Source organism: Heliconius melpomene, chromosome 19, assembly GCF_056956725.1.
Source record: "Heliconius melpomene rosina isolate 202511_hmr_F chromosome 19, ASM5695672v1, whole genome shotgun sequence".
In the NCBI taxonomy this organism is placed as follows: Eukaryota; Metazoa; Arthropoda; class Insecta; order Lepidoptera; family Nymphalidae; genus Heliconius; species Heliconius melpomene.
The window spans coordinates 8404267-8426281 of record NC_140407.1 but is presented as its reverse complement, the minus strand read 5'-3'; the positions used below and the strand labels follow the sequence as shown (position 1 = coordinate 8426281).

Below are 22015 nucleotides of genomic sequence, written 5' to 3'. Positions count from 1 at the left end.
TTTATGGCACGACGTATAGCATTCAATGGATGTTCACCTTAAAGTGACTTGATGCAGGGAAGTGTTACCCTAGGGAATATTATTATAACAATACTGCATGAACATATTTGTTTACATATACGAGTAAATATATGATAAGTAATAATAAATCTCGTTTCGACGTTATTTCTTTGATAAATAAAACTGAATAGAATTATTAATGTATTATTCCTTAGATTATTAGTGTTTCAAAACAGCAGCTTTAACTTAAATTTATGTTATTTTCATTTCTGTTTTGTATAATATTATAGTCATACGTTATTTATACCTAAGTATTAAAGATTTGTGATAGACTATATACTTTATATACATGGATTTGACTTGGCATAAAATAATTTACCATTTTTCACTTCGTACTTATGTATATTGTCCGTGTATCAACTAAGGCCACAAAACGAATTTTGAATTGCAAGGCGAAGAAAATGATAAAAACATTTTTATTCAATTATAATACATGAGCTATAATAAAACGAATAACACTAAAATATTTTCCACATTGGTGTCCATGTGTACGATTGGAATGACGAGTAATTGGAATTTTCGTTATACGGATGAACGGTTATATTTTTGTTTGTATCGATACACAATATTAATTTCATAACGTCAAGTCAGACACATACTCAACTACGCCGGAACGTAGTTTATTAGATGTTTTAATAGTTTTCTTGATTATTAAAGTATTTAACCTGAATTCGGTTAATACTACACGGGGCGGACGGATAAAATCTACATATGTTTCCTAAAAAAACTATCTAAGTCAATAATAACATTTACAATTATAAAATCAATTTCACGCTGTATCCCGCATACAGCAGGTTAGGAACCACAGAGGAAACCTAAGACCTGTAAAGTTCACTCTGTTCCTCATTTTCCTATGAATTCTGGACACATTGCGTGTTGAGTGGCGGAATTCAACGCCACGATTTCCCTCGGCACCAGAGCGAAGAAAATATAAATTTAAATAAAAATTTAATTTTCACCAGTGGGGATCAAATCCACAACCTTGCACGTTTGCAGTCACACGCACGCAGACGCCACAACTGGCCTCATACGTTAGTTAGTACCTTTTTGCTTCATTAGATACTCATCACTAGCATTTATTTAAATGGATGATATGAAATGTGAAGTCTATATTTCTTTAATATTTTTATTTTAAATATAACATAAGTAAATAGTACTTCTAAAACGAACTTTTTATCGAATATATTCTCGAATCGAAAATATTTTTATCTAATGTTCGAATATAAAACGTGTACATTATATAAAGATTTAATCGCTGTTAGTATATTAAAGCGATCAAAGGGTACGTTTATAACTGTATACAATAATCTTCATCTCTTTCGCTTCGCCTTCGTCGAAGGACTTAGCTTAGCAAAGGCAACCTATTATCAAGATAAATCCTTGGCAGCCTTACGGTATTATGTTTAACGAATGAATGTGTTTTTTTTTTTCATAGAATTTATGTTTATTTTTATTTATTTATAATTTTGCATTTTGAGTTTAGTTTTGGTTAATTAAATTCTAATAATTTAGTTAAATTTTAAAAGATTTTTTTTTTATTTCGTTTTAATTTTTAACTTGAGCTTCACATAGCAGGGAACCAAAAGGCTCCACCTCCACTATCCTGGGCCTACCCTGCTATATGCGGGAAACAGCGTGAAGCTTAAAAAAAGTCTATAATAAGCACAACTGAAGTATAAATGTCGTTATTAATGTTGTTAAAGCTTATTCAATTGCACGTATTCTGTATATTGAAAAGTGTCGCATACTGTTCCCCTTTCGCTCGTATTTTCCATTAGTTCGTTATATTTTTTCAAGTGGACTTTAGTTTGCGTGTTAATAAGGCATCGCTACTTTTCATAGCCTCGTTCACGGGTAATAAAATATTACAAAAAAAAATACATTCATCATTAAGTAAAGTATTGAAACGAATTACACGATACTTTTTGGTTGAATATTATCTGATGGTAATTATTATAGTAGATATATATTTATGTTATCTCATCTATTTATTATATTGTAATAATTTGGGGCCACTATAAATAACATAATATGGCTTAAGCAGGATTTGTATTCGCGTCCCTTTTATAATGTCCAAGCACTGGACAATTGAATTGAGGGCAATTGAAGTTATACGTTTAGAATTTAGATTGTGGTTTGTTAGGAGTTACTTATAATATAAGTAATATAAGTAAATAAAACTTTGATTCGTAATTGAAAGTTTTTTTTCTACATCCAAAAATAACAAAGAAAGATGTAGTTCGATGTTATCTCATTTTGTTGTCTGTATATAAATACAGCATAACGCTTCACGAATTTTCTCGAGTAGCCTAGTAGGAAGAGAGAACCCAGTGTAAAGACACTGTTTCCGGTCTGTTCCCTAATTTGCGCCCAATTTCCATTTGAATACATTAATTCAAATAAAATCCTCGCCAGTTGACATTGCATTACATTACATTTTCTTATTTAAATGAGTATGTAACAATTATTATCAAATATAATATTAATATAAATATAATATGTATGTATATTTAAAATATATATTATACAAAGAATTTCAACCCTTATCACATTGTATTAAACAATATAATAACGTGTAGACTACATACCGGGTGTATGTAGTATTAAAACTGTTAATATCGATCCAGTGATAAAAGATAATGTTCGAGCACCGTTTATGTTCCCGTAGATTATTGTGTTTCTTTCTACATACATTTATAACAGATATTTACAATACTGCATATACTGCTTGGAAATAAAATTATATTTTAAGTATTATTTGGTTATTGAGGCCATTGTAGCAGTTGTTTTATTGTAAATGGTTATATACTGCGATGATTGGGGGTTGAATCCCTGCTCGGGGAATTGAAGTATTTTTAGTTCCTCGCCCAAGGAACTCTTGGCCTCCACACGCAGTAATTCGAGCGGAAAGCGGAAAACGGAATGTCTTATAGGTTCTCTTTAACTTTTCTGCTATGCGTATTTCGTATGCAGAACATAAACGGTACTTGAACATTATCTTTTATCATTGGATCGATATCAACAGTTTTAACACTAACGCGTGTATGTTATTTGCATCGGTACACACTATTTTATCCTTTGATACAGTGTGATAAGGGTTGTAATTCTATATATATACATATATATGTTTAATTTACATGTATATATGATATATTTATATTTTGTAATAATAGTTGCATATTCATATACATAAAAAACATGAGGAATTAATGAACTAACAAGGCTTTTCAAATATTTTCTTTATTTGTAATTGATTTATTAAATAAAAAGTAGCGTGAAATTGAAAAAAAAACTATATATTACATAGTTCTATCAGATGTTATCGAATATAGTGTAACAAGGTTAGACTGCTTTATTACTTTTATAATTTTGTTACTTATATTAATACTTGACATATATTCATTTAAAGAATTCGAAATAAAATACGAGGAGACAGTTTGTACAGACTTTTTTCTCGGCATATTCCGCTTTGTGGGAATCGAAGATTAGTAACCACCAATATTATACACGTAATTATTAAGATTATAACATACATTTCATATATTATAGACATTTTATACAAAAACAAAAATAGTAACAGTAGCTATAAGTTTTTTTAATATTCAATTACTTCTTGCGAGAAAAAATATGTCTGATATATTTTTATTAATATCAGCCGCCCTTTTTTTTCTTTTGTATATATAAATATATCGTTGTCTCGGAATGAGAACATGGCGTTATCTTGTTAAAAAGAACTAAACAAAACGAAACTGATAGCAATCTTTCGATATAGTATTGTCAACCGTCAACGAACGTCAATAACATCTCTTCTTGGTTCTTTATCTAAAATACCATAAAATACCATAAATTAGTTTAATTCCTCCAAAATACCATAAATAGCATGTATATATTATATAACAATCTTTCAATATAAATCCCTAGTGTAATATTTGATTTCACTATCATCGACGTAAAATACAAGATACCATCAAACACTAGTAACAAGGTAACAATTTCATATAATAAATAAGACGAGGGTAGTTTGAAAACATAACATTACGTCGAACGCCCGTCTATCCATGTATTTAATTCTCAGCGGTAGGTAACCTGCGGTCGGCCGTAGATCGAGTTTGATAAGTGATAACGCGGTGTAATCGAGCGATGTGTGCCCTTATCAGTGATAAGAATATAGCAAACATGTACGACTATGGAGTGTGGCGTGGATATTCTAGAACAATGAGGTAATATTGAGTTTATTACGACGATATATCAAATTTTTGTTTCATTTATGGTTATTTTAAATAGATTTTGTTTTTAGTTATGTTTGTAGGTAGGTATTTTTATATTAATTCAATAGCTTAATGCTAGCTTCTGTTATCTATTAAAGATATCTGTGAACGTATCGTAATGTTGATATAACCTATAAATTATGATGCACGCATTCGTTTTTCGTTAGTTCGTGTTAGGTTTGTTATTAAGTTGTAATATACAACGTATAGGTACATACCTACATTGTATGTAATAGTATTTCGATATTACATTATTAACTTAAAGTAGGTTTATATAGTAATAATAATTATGATTAAACCTTTTAAGTCGAAAGATTACAATATTACAGTACAATATTAGAAGAAGGCAATCTTATTAGATTCGTAGAAGGTCATTATACTACGAGTATGTGTATTTATAACTAATAGTGTGATGTTAATATTATTTAAAAAGGAACAAAATAAATACTAAGCAATTTTCTAGCATCGCTAAAATTTAATTTTATATTTAGGTAAAGAAATAAAAGAAAATGGATTTTAGACACTTGAACTTAGAAGTGACTGATATATGTGTAGGTATACTAAAAAGAAATAATAAAATATACATTTAAAAAAAACTACGCAATAATATTTATGAAACTGAATTTGACCTATTTATAATTATATTGTCATCAAACTCGGCAGTTTTACTTAGCTTAGATGACATACAATAATATTTTATTATCGGTCTGAAGATGGAGCTAGGATCTGAGTGGTGGAACTCTTCAGAGGTTACTGGTAGACCACTCGAATTTAGGTTTATATAGTCTATAGCTCTGAGCACATTCTTTAGTACTTGGTGTAAAAAGATTGTTTTTTTAACCGACGACTTCAAAATTATAAAATCTTTGTAAAATTATTTTTCACATTTTAGTTCATTGTTAGAAGTCGGTTTTTTTAAAAAAATATATATTTTATTAGTTTTTTTAACGATATATTTTTCTTTCTTAACATTAACTATTATATTATTATTTTTTTCAGTTTCAATTAGAATGACGCCTAATTGTATAATTGTATGTAACTCTTATCGTTAAGAATTAAGCACAAGATATAAAATTAAATTTCTATACAATGTATATAACAATATAAAAGTATATTAAATTATAAAATTATTTTATAATATTTTACATTATATTGTAAATGAATTGTGACGTTTAAATCAAATAATACTAGAATAAGTGATGAGTATTCATTTGTTTACATATTATTACCATAGATGATGAGATCAGTCAAAAAAACCCCTGGATATTTAAGAATATTTAGTCTTGTGGAAAATGGTTTTATTTGCGTTTGATTTCACCACTTGACTCACAACGTCTCTTATTGGTCAATAAATGGAGATAAGAAACAGTCTATATCTAACTTCTAAGCTAACAAAGAGAATAATATAGAATGCAAAGATATAATTTTATTATTTTCTTTTGCAGTGGGATGAACATGAATATAAACAACAACAACAGTACGAGCATCAACAACAACAACAATAATGATGAGAAAGTTGAAATGCCGGACCCTGATTATATAAAAGTAAGTAATTTAAAAAAAATCAACATATATAGATACATATACTCCCTTAACAAATATACCCTATTCAAGAACTTTCTTGATTAGGTTAAGCAAGATAATAACAAATTACCAGTTTTTCTATCTTGATATTTTTAAAGTATTCCACACGTAGCGGGGTAGGCAGAGGGGACCTGGAAACCTAATGTAAAGATGCTTCGTTTCCCCAATTCTTGCAGCATTTTGAGGCGTATTGAGTCCTTGCTTTAGCTCATTACCAAAACGAGGAAATAAAATTAAGAAGTATTTCATTCTCCGGAGTGAGACCCATAACCATCGCGTTTACAGTTGCAGGCATTCCTCCACCTCTAATATGATAGATATCTAGATATACTGGAAAATTATTAATTTCAATAGTGTATTATAAAATTTATAATATGTAAACAATGTCATAAACTTTAAATAGTAAACATGTTGTAGAACAGCAATATGAGTAAATTAAAGAAAAAACCTGCCAAGTGCGAACCGTAGTCACGAATGAAGGCTTCCGTGCCATTATCTATAAAAATGGCATGAAAATCACCTTAATTGTACGGAGGAAGACCTTAAATATTTATTTAATACAGTTTTGTATTTGTTGTTGTAATAGCAACAAAGATACCTCATCTGTGAAAATGTTACCTGTATAACAATTACGGTTACGGCAACAGAGATGGACATGCAGACGGACGGACCCTTTGGGTACGGAACCCTAAAAAAATTATTTAAAATAATATATTTAAAGTTTAGTTAAAAGAAGGGCATCCTAAAACTCCTTTCTGCTAACACCATTTAAAGGCGGAAGACAAAATCTAAGCCTAAGTAAATTTAGGAGCTCCTCTTGAAATAACAGCATTATCCCTAACTCAGCACGATGTGTGCTCTAAACAAAGATTGCAAAGCTTCTGTTGGCTTGAGCTTACTTTTGGTATGAATTAAGCTTAATCTGTAGAACGTAGGCCGAAGCCTGTGAGGCTGTCGTGGTGTAGGGGCACAAGGGTACGGCGATAATTATGGGTTCGATCCCCACTCGAGGGAATGAATTATTATTTCTTAATGTTTTCATTTTTTCGCTCTGGCACAATCTGGCAATGCCTCGTAAAATTCAGCGGAAAGTGGAGAACGGAGTGTTTTAACACTAGGTTCCCTCTGCCTACCCTGCTGTAAGCAAGATACAGCGTGAAGCTGATTTATTTAATTTGTAGAACGTAGAATCACTCATGACTGTACTCCATATATTAGCAACAGGTGAGGATAAACAATCATTAGGTATTCTATTGGTGAATTGAGATTTCAGTACTTTAAAGTGCCTTTAGTTTCGTATAACGTTAGTTGGACGGGCGGACGAGTGGACGGGTGTACGTGTACAAAGCCACTGTAGCGTTTGTTTGGATGGGAATAACTTGGCTGCTTTGAAAATGTTTTCACATTTCACTGTGAACTTACGTGACAAGTGAAATATGTTGGTTTTTTTTTTATATACACTGTATCTCGCACTAGCAGGGTAGGCTGAGGGAACCTGGGTACCTAGGGTCAAGACAAGTTCCTATTAAGACGCGTCCTTTCCCCACTTTTCCACCGAATTCTAGAGGCTCATAGGCAATACCGTGGCAATACCGTGGTTTGCCTCGTTACCAGAGCGAGAAAATTAAAATATTAAATATTTCATTTCTTCGAGCGGGAATACTCTGATCCAGATTGGCCTCAATTTTTGCTTATGTTATCGCATATTATATATTTTATTTGGTTAATGACATCGCCAATCAGATCAGATTTTTTTATATTTGTGCGACTGAAAACGCAAGAAATTATTTTTAAATAATAACAACCTACTTTGAATATATGTGCGTGTTAGGTGACAACTCAACGCGAGCGAACTTTGTTTTGTTACGTTTGTAGTGGGGAAATAGAAATAATTTAGCAGAATAGTGGGAATTGAAGCTATAACCGTCCTGTTTTCATTCAGACAATGTGCCCCGCCATCACGACACACTCTCTGCTAATTGAACTAAAAAAAACGATTTTGACTGAATTGAACCTGTTATGTGCCTACATAAATTAAAAAAATAATCTTGATGGTTTTTCCAATAATAAATAATTTACTATAATTTATAATAATACATATTTTTCCATAGTAAAAAGACGCTTTCATAAAAGTAGGTGTAAATCCGTACGTGAAATAAATCTGTTACACCGTGTCTATATGTGTATTGAAGCCGCGGAGCAGTCGTAAAGCCCCGAGCATTAGAGACACGACGACGGTGTTGCTTTTGAGATGTTTGGACGTAAACGAGTGGAAATATTTGTAGATATTGTGTATCAATATTGTTTTAGTTTCATGCTCGGTCCTATATAGCAGGATAGGTGAAGAGAATCTAGTGTTGAGATTCTCCATCCTCCAAGTGTTGCAGTGAGGTCTATATTTTTTTTAGAAATCGCATTTTATATAAGAACTAGAAATGTCTTCATATTTTAAAAAATAAACATTAGATTAATATGTAAATTAAAAAATGTAAAAATCACTAAGTGAAATCAGACATTTCCCTACATATATTTTTTTCATAAAAAATACAGATACTATTGACAATATATACATACATTTATATTATATTCGTTGGCCCCGTTTTACCATTCAAATAAAAAACTCAGTAGATATCAATGAAGCGAACGTTTAATTTGGGCGAGTAGTGTAGTGTAACAGATTTAATCACTACGGGACCGCGTGTAGAACCGTACAGTGTTTCACGACCCATTTTCACGTTGATAACAAGATTTTCACGTCAGTAGATATTATCAGGACGAAAGTAGACTGATAAAGCTGATTCTTGTATAAAATGCAGCAAAATATATTTTGGGCTGTAAACTGTATCTTATAAAATATTTTTTTATATGCTTTCGTCTGTGTTACTCAACTAAAGAGGTGGTGACGAGCCTTTACTTTTAGTAGATCACTTTTTTTAGTCTGTATTTTGTCTATAGCAGGATGGATAAAGGGAACCTGGGAACCTAGTGTTAAAACACTCAGTTCACATAAACTTCCGTTCCCCACTTTCCGCTGAATTCTTGAAGCATTGCTTGTGGAGTGGCAGAACTAGACGCCGCGTTTTGCCTGGTTTCCAGAGCGAAGAAATTATTAAATATATCATTCTCTCAAGTGAAAATCGAATGCACAACCGTCGCGTTAACAATTGCATAGTATGGTTGTTGTTCTTGAAATTAAAAGTAACTTTAAATGTAATTATTTCTCCCCTTCATCGTAGCATCTCGGTGCAACCATTGGGCTACGAGAGCGTTTACGCGTTTATACACTTTCTTATGTATACAAAGATATTATTATATCAATCATTAATCATAATACAATAGCGATATAATTTTGGTGCTATATTTTAATATATGTGTGGAATGTAATTTATATACCTCGACTAACCATTGATTGATTGATTTCTCGAAATATGGCGTTTCGAGCGTGCCAGTTGCGCACAATTCATTTCGCCAATGTCACGTTGTATGGAAAACACACGAAGGAAATTGACCGGTAATAAAAAAGATAAATATACACAATTATAGAATACATGTAAACAAAAGAGATCCTGTGTTAGTACAGCCTTCACCTAAAACAAAACAAACACAAATTTACAATATATACACAACACATTAGATTAGTAATAAATAATATTTTACATGGGGGTTAATTTAAAGTTTTATTTTGTTAAGTTTAATATATTTACATAAAAATTTACATAAAGGACTAAACACAAACATTAACAAACACTGAACATTTAAAGGACGAGGGACTTTATGAGGAAGGACATCATATAAGGGACGAGTTAACTTAGGACAAGAGAAAAGGATGTGGGAAGGGGAGCCGTCGTCCAGGCCACATTCACACAGAGAGTGGTCCCTGACCCTGATCTTAGCTAGATGTACAGGAGTAGAAGCATGCCCAAGACGTAAGCGACAGATTGTTGTAATAATCCTCCGTTCAATAAACCTTTGAGAATAAAACCAAGGTCGCCTAGGAATATCAGGTTGAATAAGGGCGTAATACTTACCTTTATGGGATTTTGACTCACTCCAGGAATTATTCCAGGACTTATGCAGATGAATATCCGCAAGGGACATCAGATCTTGGGCGGAATTGGAGAAATGGTCTAATGTGCCACACTGAATAGCTGATTTAGCGCAGGAGTCTGCAGATTCATTCCCACTGATTCCAGAATGTCCTGGAATCCACACCAAAGTAACATCCAAACCCTTTAGATGACAAGAGTACAATTCTTTACGAATCCTTAAAACAATTGAAGATCTCAATCTACTATAAAATGGGCTTCCCTTTAAGGCCATTAAGCAGCTTAGTGAGTCAGTAAAAATAACCGTCTGTTTAAAATTGTGGGAATGTGTAAACAGGACTGCTTCTAACAAAGCAATAGCCTCGCCTGTGAACACAGATGATTCGGGAGGGCATTTAAATTGTAATATAATTTTGAATTTTGGTATCCAGCAAGCTGCACCAACACAGCTTTCTTTTGAAAGCTTTGATGCATCTGTAAAGATGAGGATGTGATTTGAAAAATTTTCATTTACTATGGATTGAAATTTTGTGTTGGTGCCAGGATCTCCCTTGGTTAGGCCAAGATTTGTGACGATACAAGGAGAATGAACTAGGGCGTTATACGGTGTAAGGAATAGTGGATTAGAAGGAAAACAAGTCAAAGGATTAGGGAGAGAGGTAAGTCTAAGGAAGCTATCAAGCAGGTATGGTAAAGGTTTGCCTTGAGGGATGAGATCAGCTAGCTTAGATAGCTTAGACCGTAGAGGATGGGAAGACAGCTGCAACATTTTACTCACAAATCGATCGGAAAGGAATTGTCGGCGGATAGGAAGTGGAGGATCTACACACTCCACCTGCAATGCATTGGTAGGAGTAGACTTCATCGCACCTAGGATAATCCGAAGACATTTATATTGTATTCGGTTTAATTTTTCAGTAGGTAATTTATTAAAGGGGTCTAACACAAATAATCCATAGTCAATATGACTGCGAATTATAGCTTTGTACAGCAGTTTTTGAGTATAAGGGTGAGCGCCCCACCACATACCAGACACAGCTCTCAAAGCATTAATGCCTTTTTCACATTTCCTGCTGAGATATTCAGCATGAGCAACTCCGTTCAATCGTTTATCAAGTATTATGCCTAAAAATTTGACGTTTTCTGTTAGATGAATGGGAATATTATCACACAAAATTTGAAAATTTGGAATTACTCTCTTTTTTGTAAACACGACCGCTTGACATTTAGCTACCGACAATGCCAGGCCATGCCAGAGAGCCAGAGAGCCACTGGTTAAGATAGTGCAAGGCAGTATTTAAACGAAAAGTTATGTCCTCCACAGAATTTGAGCTGTAATAGAGGACGATGTCATCAGCATACTGAAGGATGTTACAGAAATTATTAACAGATAATTCAAGGTCATGTGTGTATATGTTATACAACAGCGGACTAAGAGGTGAACCTTGAGGAAGACCTTTCCAGACAAGTCTGGAAGGTATAGTAAGAAGCGGATGTCTTACAGATACCGATCTCCCGGTCAGCAGATTACATATGTAATGGGACATCCTCGGCGGAATACTCAGCTGACGCAATTTCTGCCTGAGCACCGGAAGAAGAACATTATCATATGCAGATGCGACATCTAAAAAGACACCAACCAAATACTCTCCTTTGGCAAAGGCTCGTCGAATATCTGTAGTAAGAATACTGAGACTATCAATAGTACTTAGCCCCTTTCTAAAGCCAAACTGAGAGGGCGCTAAGATATTCCTACTTTCCACTATCCATTCCAGTCGATTTTTCAAAAGCCGTTCAACAATCTTAGATATAGTAGATGCCAGGGCAATGGGTCTATAGGAATTAAAATCTGAAGGACATTTTCCAGGTTTGAGGATAGGGATAACAATTTGGGACTTCCATGAGTTGGGTATATTGCCTGATTGAAATATTTTATTTATCATGTTTAGAAAATGGTGTAGGAGTAATAAATACCATCCTCACCTGGACTGGTATCCTTTAAATCCGTTAAGACGTTTTTAAGTTCTTCAAAGTAAAAAGGAAGATCCATTTCCTCCGAAGATTCAACCGGCGTGAATATAAATAAATCTTGGGATGGGACAAAAGGGGGAGCCAATTTGTTTGCAAAATCGTTGAGCCAAACAGAAGGATTATTGGAATTGGGACTGCTGACATTGTTAAGAGATCGGCGAAATCTCTTAACATTTGTCCAAACAAGGGAAGACGAGGAACGAGGACTAAGGGATTCACAAAAACTTATCCAACCACGTTTTTTCTTTTTCCAAATGCAATTTCTAAACTTCGCATCCTTGCGTCTGTAGTCGATAAAATTTTCCATAGTCATACAGGCTGCGTATGACTCCTCGGCAAATGTTCGCCAAAGGACAGAATCAGAGCATTCCTGATCCCACCAGGGATTGAAATGCATCCAATTCCGAATGGAGCGGTATTTGGGGATATGTAGGTCAGCAGCAGACATAATAGCAGAGACAAACCCTTCATAGTAAACAGAGATACTCTCATAATTACCAGACTCAGAAAGATTGCACAACATGCAATCCACAGAGTCGGCGTACTCGTTCCAGTTGGCCTTTTTTAAATTAAATTTATGGGGAAGGGAAGGAGTAGGAGTGGGAGGAAGTCTATTATTTAAGGACAGCAAAATCGGGAAATGATCACTACCATGGGTAGATGGAAGTACAGACCATGATAGTTGGGAAGCAAGAGAAGGAGAAGATAAGGAAAGGTCAATAGCAGACCTACGGTTCTGATTTGGATTAACCCTACGAGTCGGTGACCCATCATTGAGAATGCAGAGGTCCACATCATCAATCATTTCCACCAACGAAGGAGAGAATCCATCACAGTAGTAACACCCCCACAAAGTGTGATGGGTGTTAAAATCACCCAGGACCACCACAGGGCTGGGAAGCGAAGAGATAATAGACTTAAGCTCTAGAAAGATGGAAGGGGAAGGATGAGGGATGTAAACAGAAAGGAAGGAAATACCAAGGGTCCTCACAGCAACAGCATTCAACTGTTGACTATGAGAAGGGAGAGGAATACGGGAATATGGAGAAGAGTGCTGGATGAGGATAGCACTACCCCCATACCCGTCATTTCTGTCCTCCCTTAAACAGGCGAAACCTGGCACCCTGAATCGGGAGTCAGGCACCAGCCATGTTTCTGAGAGGGCAATAATGACAGGATTATGCAGAGAAATAATAGAAAGTAGTTCATGCTTTTTAGCACGAATACTTTTACTATTCCACTGCAGGAAGAATAGTGGAGCCATTGTTAAGGATTTTAAAGATTTTGAGTAGGTTTTGGGCAACGTAGGACGGTAAAGGAAGTTCATCAGCAGTTGAGATTATGCTCACAAGAGTGTCAGTCAAAGCAATTAACAGATCCTTTGTAGATTCTGCTGGACTGTCAGAACCTTGATTTAGTGCACAACCATTAGGAAGGGACGAGGAACAATTGCTAATAATGGACTGGTGAGCTTGTCTATTGTATCCCTTTGCCATAGGAGCGTGGGGACGGGGAGCTTGGAAAACTGTTTTACAATAGGATTTAGAGGAAGTAGCAGGTCTGCTTTGTTGGGATTGAGAGTTTGTGAAAACAGGAGGTGAGAACATTTCCTTAGCAACATCTGCATAGGAACGTTGGACAGATGGGAACCGAGAGGATGCTTCCATATAGGAAATACACTCTTGCGACATAACCGTCTTAATGTTCTGTTGTCTTACAAACTCAGGGCACCCTTTATCAGTTGCAAAATGTTTAGCTGTGCAATGGATGCAGGTTGAATTTTCCTGTCACATGCATCACCAGTATGAAACTGGGAACACCTATAGCACCTTGGCTTTGATCTACACTGTGACTTAACATGACCAAAACGACAGCAATTAAGGCACTGGATTGTAGGATATTTATAAAGTTCAATATTAAGGACAGATTTATAGGAGAACACTCTTTCAGGCAATTGTTGGCCACGTATAGTAATTACAACAGTTTGAGTTGGAACCCATGTAACTACACCCTCACTTACATTCTTGCGGTTCATTCGTCTTGCTTTTATAACTTCTCCGCATGCACTAGGGAATATCAGTGAGCCAACAAACTCTTCCAAAGACCATTCAACGGGAATTCCTTTTACAATTCCCATCCTTGTAATATTAAATGTCGGGATTACACAAACATATTTACATAGACTAAGAACAGGGTTATTCAAAAATCTATTTGCTGCATCAGCAGATGTAAATTGGACACTGATTTTATTGCGGCCCACATTTTTAACTCCATCATTAACTATATCAGTGATTTTATTAGTATGGAGAAATTGACCAAATTTAATGGCTCTTATAGAGGTCCCTGCAGATGGATCAGGAGATTCCCTTGACACATACACAATAAAGGGACCTTTATCAGTACTAATATAGGATTTTGGGGCATCGGATAAGGCAGGGTGGGTCCATACATTCTGGATGGAAGGAGTGGCAGTGGCTGGGTCTATGATCGTTTTTTTAATAACATCTTGGTTTGAGGATGTTTCCTCAACTTGTCTTTTTCTATTAACTGTAGAATTTACATTACTCCCCCCAGGATCAGGGGGGTCAGGTGGAGGATCAGGATCCATCTTAGAATAAAAATAACCTAACTAAAACTAATCTAATCTATAAGACAACACAACTACTTACTATTACCAATCACCTTATTAGTATGAATCTATTTACACTATTATATATTGTTTCCACTATGTAAAATAAACATTTTCAGTACTAAAAAAAGATATTTTCACGAACACGTGTGTTAACCAAAACAAACGTCAGCGATAGTGAAAATTACTATACGACATACTTCAACAGAAAGGAAGTTGCTCGCTTTTGCTACGGTTTAATTCTGTTAGCTAATGAAAGCTTATAGATACCTACTCCATGTAATTGCCAAACACAATCGTAATTGGTCGAAATTCGAACCTTTTATTCATAGTTTATTTTCGTATATGAGAAACTAAAAATATCGCTGTTTCCCGCGTATAGCAGGGTTGGCAGGGGGAACCTAGGAACCTAATGTTAAGGTACTCCGTTCCCAAATTAACAGTTACGTTCCCCATTTTCTACTGAATTCTCATGAACCTGCGTGTTGAGTGTAACTCAACGCCGCGTTTTGCCTACATACCACGAAAAATTAAAATAATCATTGCCCCGTGTGGAGAACAAATTTCCTGAAGCGTATCCTGAACTTTTCTTTAATATATGTATTAAAATGTTATTCCACAAAAAAAAAAAATTTGGAAATAAAATTTGGAAAAACTATTGACTTATAATAACTAACTTATAATATTCAATAATATAATATTTTTTCGAATCACGTCCACTGCATTTTGTAGGACCTTCTTTAAACGAAATAAAATAAAAATACGTTGATTTTGACATTTAATTAAAATAACAAAACTTTGTAAGCTGTAACAACTACAACAGCGGTAGAAAGCGTTCGTTTAAAATTTATGTTACTAACAGTGTAGATATACGAGTTTTCTGTTCGACACTCTAAAAGCTCTGCGCGGGCTCAAAAGGAATTACTCGTAATCAATTTGCGATTTTCATCAGCGTGATAAGTTTTCACGTTGCTGCCTTTGTGACGTGAGTCGACATCAATCATGAGATGTCTGCCTTTGTCATTTTTTTTTTGGATACTTCAAAAAAGTTAGGTACTATCTAGCTAGGCCTTTAGAGTATTTTATTTTCGTATTGTTGACATAAAAATTCTTAATTTTCTTTCAATATTCAATTTTTCTTATATTATTTATTCGCCCAGCGCCCTAACGTTTTTCCTGACGAAACTAAACGTTATTGCTATTACAGTTAAAAATTACACTGACAAAAGAAAAAAAAATACCTACTTTATTTTTATCAAACGCACACCCATCGTGCATATTGGCAGTTACATAAATAAATTGAACACTCAGCAGTCAGCGGAAACGTTCAAAAGTCAAAGCTTAACATGTGGTATTCCACACTTAAAGCTCGCAACGCAATCGGGCGAAACCTTTTTAATTACGTCAATATATCACTCGATTTTCGAATTTGCAACTTTTGGCGTCCACTCCACTCCACTCCACTCCACTCCACCCGGCTTCGGGAGGCGGAATCGGATTTCCGCACAACTTTGTTACAATGTTGACACTTTTAATTTAACTATTTAAACGTTTGGTGCAGTCGAAAATAAAGTAAATGTTTTACTTAATCTGTTCACTTTGAGCTTGTTAAGTGCTTTAAAAGATTTTTTGGTTACATTAACTTTTTGTATAAGGTGTTTTAGTAAACTATATTTATACTAATATTATACGAATAAATCCCGCACGCAACAGGATTAGCAGAAGAAACCTAGTGGTAAGACACTCCGTTCCCCACTTTCATCTCTTTATATTTGATACTTTTCGTCCAATTTATTATTTATATCATATAAATTATTTATATCATATAAAAAAATTATTTATATACTTTTTTCTTTATTATTAATCTGTCCACACCCGTGTTCCAGATGTTCGTCGGCCAGGTGCCTCGGAGTATGGACGAGAACGATCTCCGGCAAATGTTTGAGGAGTTTGGCAGAGTGCACCAGATAAACGTGCTACGTGATAAGATCACCGGCTCTAGTAAAGGTAGGATTTTTATGATTTATTCAATTTTTGTTTTTGTTATTGGGATACTTTAAAATAAGATGTTTTTGAAAGATTTTTTTTTAAGATTAATATAAATATTTTGAATTATGAATTTACTAGGTATGTGTGTGAGTCGAAAATGTTAGATAGGTATATTTTTTAAATATATTTATGGAAATGGAGGCGTATTTACACCTCGTTCATTCTCTTAGTCATGTAATTAAAAAAAATATCGAAAATAGATTTAATGTTTTAAATATTATGTACTAATACAATTAAAATAATTAATGACCAAAATGAAAAAACAAAATGAAAAAACACTAACTAATATAAAAATGCTAGTGATATTGTTCCTACAGAATTTAGTTTTATTTGTTGAATTTTAATATAAGTATTATATTTGAGATAACGCCACTCCCACTGTACAATTCTGTACGCAATATCTCTGAATAGTAGATGAGAAGTAGAAAATGGAAAAGATACGTTGACGTCCCGTCACGTCACAAGAAATTTAAAATATTTTTTACGTCAACGTAAATATTATTATTAACACAACGGCTAGGTAAAACGTAAAAATATTGTTTAATAACAAGGGAATAAAAATGACTGATGAATAAATACTTAAGTGGGTTATGGTTATGTTATTGGACTCACAAACATGGCGTGTATAGTCGATTTTTATCTTTATTTTACTATTGGTTAACTATAGTAAAATATGTAACATATATGTTTATCTTTAGATACTATTTCCATCAGCATAGGAGTATTAAATACAAAGCAGTAATTATTAAGGTAAACTAAATAATTAATATGTTTAGGACTCTAATTTTGAATCACTTTGAGCCTTCAAAGGCCTACCTCGATGTGTTTCTAACATATTCGATAATTATATCTGAAATATAAACAGGAAATTTTAGTGATAATTTTAATCGAGTTTAGAATATGAAACGAACAAACATACTATATATGAACAACATAATGAAATTGAGCATCGCTTAAAATATCAACTACAAAATTATTATGTCATTGTGAGTTAAATTATTTTCCCAAAATTAATAATAAATATTGCCGACGGAATATTAAATAAATATATATCTTATATACTTGTTACATTCTTTATACTTTGCTTTAGGGGGATCTGAGAAGTAGCACATACCTTTTACCAGGTAAATTAGTTTTATAGGTAAGGTGGTATATGATTTTAATTGTATAAAGTTTGTATTGATATCGATATTATACATTGTAATTGTTTGATGTTTTAGCTTAATACAAATACAAAAATTTTAATCAAAAACTACTATAACTCTATACACAGAGTGTCAATACACTCGTTAGACACAAGTAGTTTCACACTGTTGCTTAACTGTAAAAATTCTGGTGATAATTTATATTAACGATTTTTGTAATGAAAACCAGTTATTAAATTTGGTTTTTTTTTTTGTTAAATTAAATATTTTCAGTTCTATCCAAAGAACAGCACAGCTTTACTGCCATTGTTTCCAACAAGGACAAAGCGTATAAGTTATTTAGTTGACATTTTTGTTTTAACGCTTTGTGCGAGAGTCTTCTTTTGTGAGCCATGTAAATATGTTATATTTAGATTTCAGAACATGATTTTCTGAGGTTGGTAGGTAGTAGTAATATTTGAAATATTTTTTTAGTTTTAGTTCTTTGGTTGATGATATTCTTAAGATTTATCAATATTATCTATTTTCCTTATTTATCAAACAAAATGAACAAAATTTATAAATTATGGATTGGATAAATTACGTCCAATTTATTAACACAAAATTTAAAAAAAATAACATTTCTTTTCACATTTATATTATCATAATTTTATTATAACTCATGTATGAAATAAACGAGCTACTAAACCATTAATAAATTAATGTTTACAACTGTTTTGTTTTTCATTCTTTGTAAAAGCTTTTTTATTTTACGAAATATTTTTTAAATGTAAAAAGTTAATTTTCTCACTCGTATGTCGTTGTCCTGTCGTGTGCCGCGGTAGACCCTCTGTGCGTGTATTGTAGTACCGTCGTGTGGTGTCACTTTATGTACGCGAGCTTTTGTTTACAGGGTGCTGTTTTGTGACGTTTTTCACGCGAAAAGCTGCGCTGAAAGCTCAGGACGCTTTGCACAATATCAAAACGTTGAGCGGGGTAAGTGCGTTTTATGTTATCCCTACTTTTTTTTTCTATGTTTATATATTAATAATTTACGGGCCTTCTTAATTACTTTTTTGTTAGTGATGTGAAAATATCTTGTTATTTTATATGGTTATTAGAAGAGTCTTCGTGGTCTTCTTATATGTATAGATTGAATGTCGCGAATACTGTAATTTATGTATAAAAAAATACTGTTTGGTTGTAAATTTTTTATATTATAGTATATTTAATATCAGTTCAAGGAAATACATTTTGTAAAATAATTAATTGTATTAATTAAATTATTCATAACAAGACTAATTGAAAAATAAAAAGTCCTGAAACAAAGTTTGACGTCCATCTTTACAATTTGACGCGCCGGGTGGACTTCAAAGTTATAAAATTTTCAATACGCTTAAAATATTTATGGTCCATAATCACTTGAATTGTTCGGCGCGAAGAGAGTTACTTGAAATACCTACTCCAATGTCTTTTTTATTATCTCTTAAAATTTCCACTTTAAACAATCTACTGGAGCGAAAATATGAAATTGGTTGTAGTATTTTTTTTGTGTTCGAAATGATTTTGACAAATTTAGAACCTCCTTTTTTTGAAAGTCGGTTAAAATACATATTTTATATTTGAACCTCTTTACATTTTAACTTGTAAAAATATAAATCATTTTCTCCTCTTAATCTACAAGTAGTCAAGCTATTGCGACAATCGATTCACGAAGCTACAATGATGTTATAATATTTTATCTACAATTAAAACGAAAAATTTTAATATTCACATCTCCCCCAGGATATATCTTGGCCATCTTTGTTTATATTTACGGAACCTGTTGCCAACGAAACATAACAATTTTCATTATTGGCCGTTCGGATAGCAAACATCCCTTTCCGCGTTCACCGATTGTTATCGAACACAATCGAATTACCAAAGCTTTTATTCGTGATCTCGCCTCCCTTCGTCTCGATAATTCAATTCTTTTATATTACCCCGTCGTTTCTTACCAATTGATTCGGATTTCTTGGAGCGCTTACCTGGAGTGGTTACCAGAAGTGAAGGAAATTAGTGGAACCAGGAAGGATAAATATTTGTTGATTACTGAATAGACTATTAGTATATATGTTTGTATGTAGGTACTTTTATATTCCCCGTATCGTACAAGTAATTACGGCGTTCCGCTTCTTTGATATGGGAATATCCAATTAAGATTCCTGAGTTCCAAATCACGGGGGAGTTTGTTTTCGTTTAGGTGCTGTACTGTGTGTGTTATATGTTTATTTAGTTTATACGTTTGTTTGTGTTGAAAGTTTTTGTTTTTCGAAATATTTGTGTACAGAATAATATGCACGGTATATTGTATTTTATTATCTGCGTCAATTTTCATAAAAGAAAAAGAAAAAAAGTATGCATAAAATACTGCATCCATATTCCCCTACATCCTCACTCATATGCAACGATAAACTACCAGGTACATTTGTTAGTTCCATCTGCATATGACACCGTCACTTACACATTGCATTACACGAACTAAATCTGAATAAGAATGTAAAATCTTTTATGGCGGAACCATTCTCTTGGAGATATTACTGTTGGCAATGTGTTCCTTTCTTATTTTTCATGGTAATGGTGGTTAAGTGACGAATTTATCTCTTCTTCCTACTGCGTCTGCAAGATCGTGGCTATAAATAAACAAACAAATTAATTTTGTAACTTGACTTAATAATTTCAATTTTAAAATTAAATCTCTGACTGTTTTTTTTTTAGCTTAATGCTGCACTGCTCGTAACAAGGTAGGCAGAGGGTACCTATGAATCTACTGTTAAGATACTCCGTTCCCATTAAGACACTTCTGTTCCCGACTTTCCGAGAATTCGGCGGAAAGTAGGCAAAAGGAGTAACTTACTTAACACAAGGTTCCCTCTGCTAATCCTGCTGTGTGAGGATACAGCGTGAAGCAAATTTTAAATATTATACATACATATATATTGTAACGAAAGCTCCTATTGAAAATAAACATGGATGAAACCATGTTACCATATGGTGCTTTACAATTTTGATGATGCCAAAAATCATATGTAAAACAACGTGGCCGGCTCAGTGCCAAAAATTAATGGCTTTTTGTTTTTATTAGTTAAAAATGTCGGTTCAATGATGAAATATTTATATTATTACATGTAGAAACTCTATGAATGAATTTTTTTCTTAGAAACTATGCATAGACATAGAATGTTTTTTTACAGAAATGTGATACTAATAGCTCTAAAAGCTAAGTTTAAAATTAATAATCCTGATTCGTATATTGTTATTTGATAATAGAATGAGAAAGAAATATTATAAGAGATTTATCCTTATGATGCCGTTATGACGCAGTTGAACAGCGTCTGACGTCTTAATGGCTATGGATTCGATTGCCACTCGAGGAAATTAAATATTTAAATCATTTTAGTTAACTATTAAAAATACTAAATACTCCTTATGGAAAGAAATATTTTGTTATACTTACAAAGTAACATTACCGCAGTCAATTCTAAAACATTGACCAAAATAAAACAACAAAATGGCGAAAGAGAAATAAAATGGCAAAAAGCTTTGAAAAATTATATAATCATTTCGTATTCAGGACGAGCGAGGCCTTACATGTTTAGAAGTAAGGTTAGCCCTCACTTCACTCCTGCCCTGGTCCAACTCGTTGGGTCTGGCACGGATTTAATATTTAATCAACTTTTTATACAACCCCCCCGTAAGCCTCGAACGGAGTTAAACAAAGACAAGGTGAGGTAAACCTTAAAAATTTCAGCAACAAGAATTTAGAAAATTGTGCCTTTATTACACTTTTTTTGGTATTAATTATAAATTTTTAATTAGTGGGAAAAATTGTATTTTAAGAGAGATTTACTACAGATAGAAATATCACAGTTAAAAATGTACTTTATTAAAAGCGATGGCTATAGGTTTAATATACATATTTGTATATACATATATCACTGGGAAGTTATTATTTAAAAAAAAACCTTTAAGTATCCTAAAAAGAAAAAAGTGAGCTTAGCTAAGGCTAAAAAAATTGAAGCATATGTATTATATATTTTTTTTCATAATCTACAATTTTTTCCTTATTTATTCTCCCAACTTTACGAATTGCCTAAACAAGATCTCCTTTGTTTCACTTAGCTCACAGCATTTTTTCTTACAGCCGTCACAAAACATAAAGTGGAAAATTAAAATGAGACCAGT

The 22015-nt window shown here is 33.2% G+C and overlaps 1 protein-coding gene across 11 annotated transcripts in view; it reads left to right on the top strand.

Annotated features, from left to right (window-relative positions):
- Nucleotides 1–22015, top strand: part of bru1 (bruno 1) — a 350067-nt gene that overhangs the window by 218234 nt on the left and 109818 nt on the right. For 10 of the 11 annotated variants that reach the window (XM_085203425.1, XM_085203423.1, XM_085203418.1 and 7 more), the window contains 3 exons: nucleotides 5774–5873; nucleotides 16505–16625; nucleotides 18705–18787. In XM_085203425.1, the coding sequence (XP_085059551.1) occupies nucleotides 5774–5873; nucleotides 16505–16625; nucleotides 18705–18787 (304 nt within the window). Of the gene's footprint in view, nucleotides 1–4119; nucleotides 4281–5773; nucleotides 5874–16504; nucleotides 16626–18704; nucleotides 18788–22015 lie in introns of those variants that run through there. The other variant, XM_085203419.1, reaches the window with a different exon arrangement.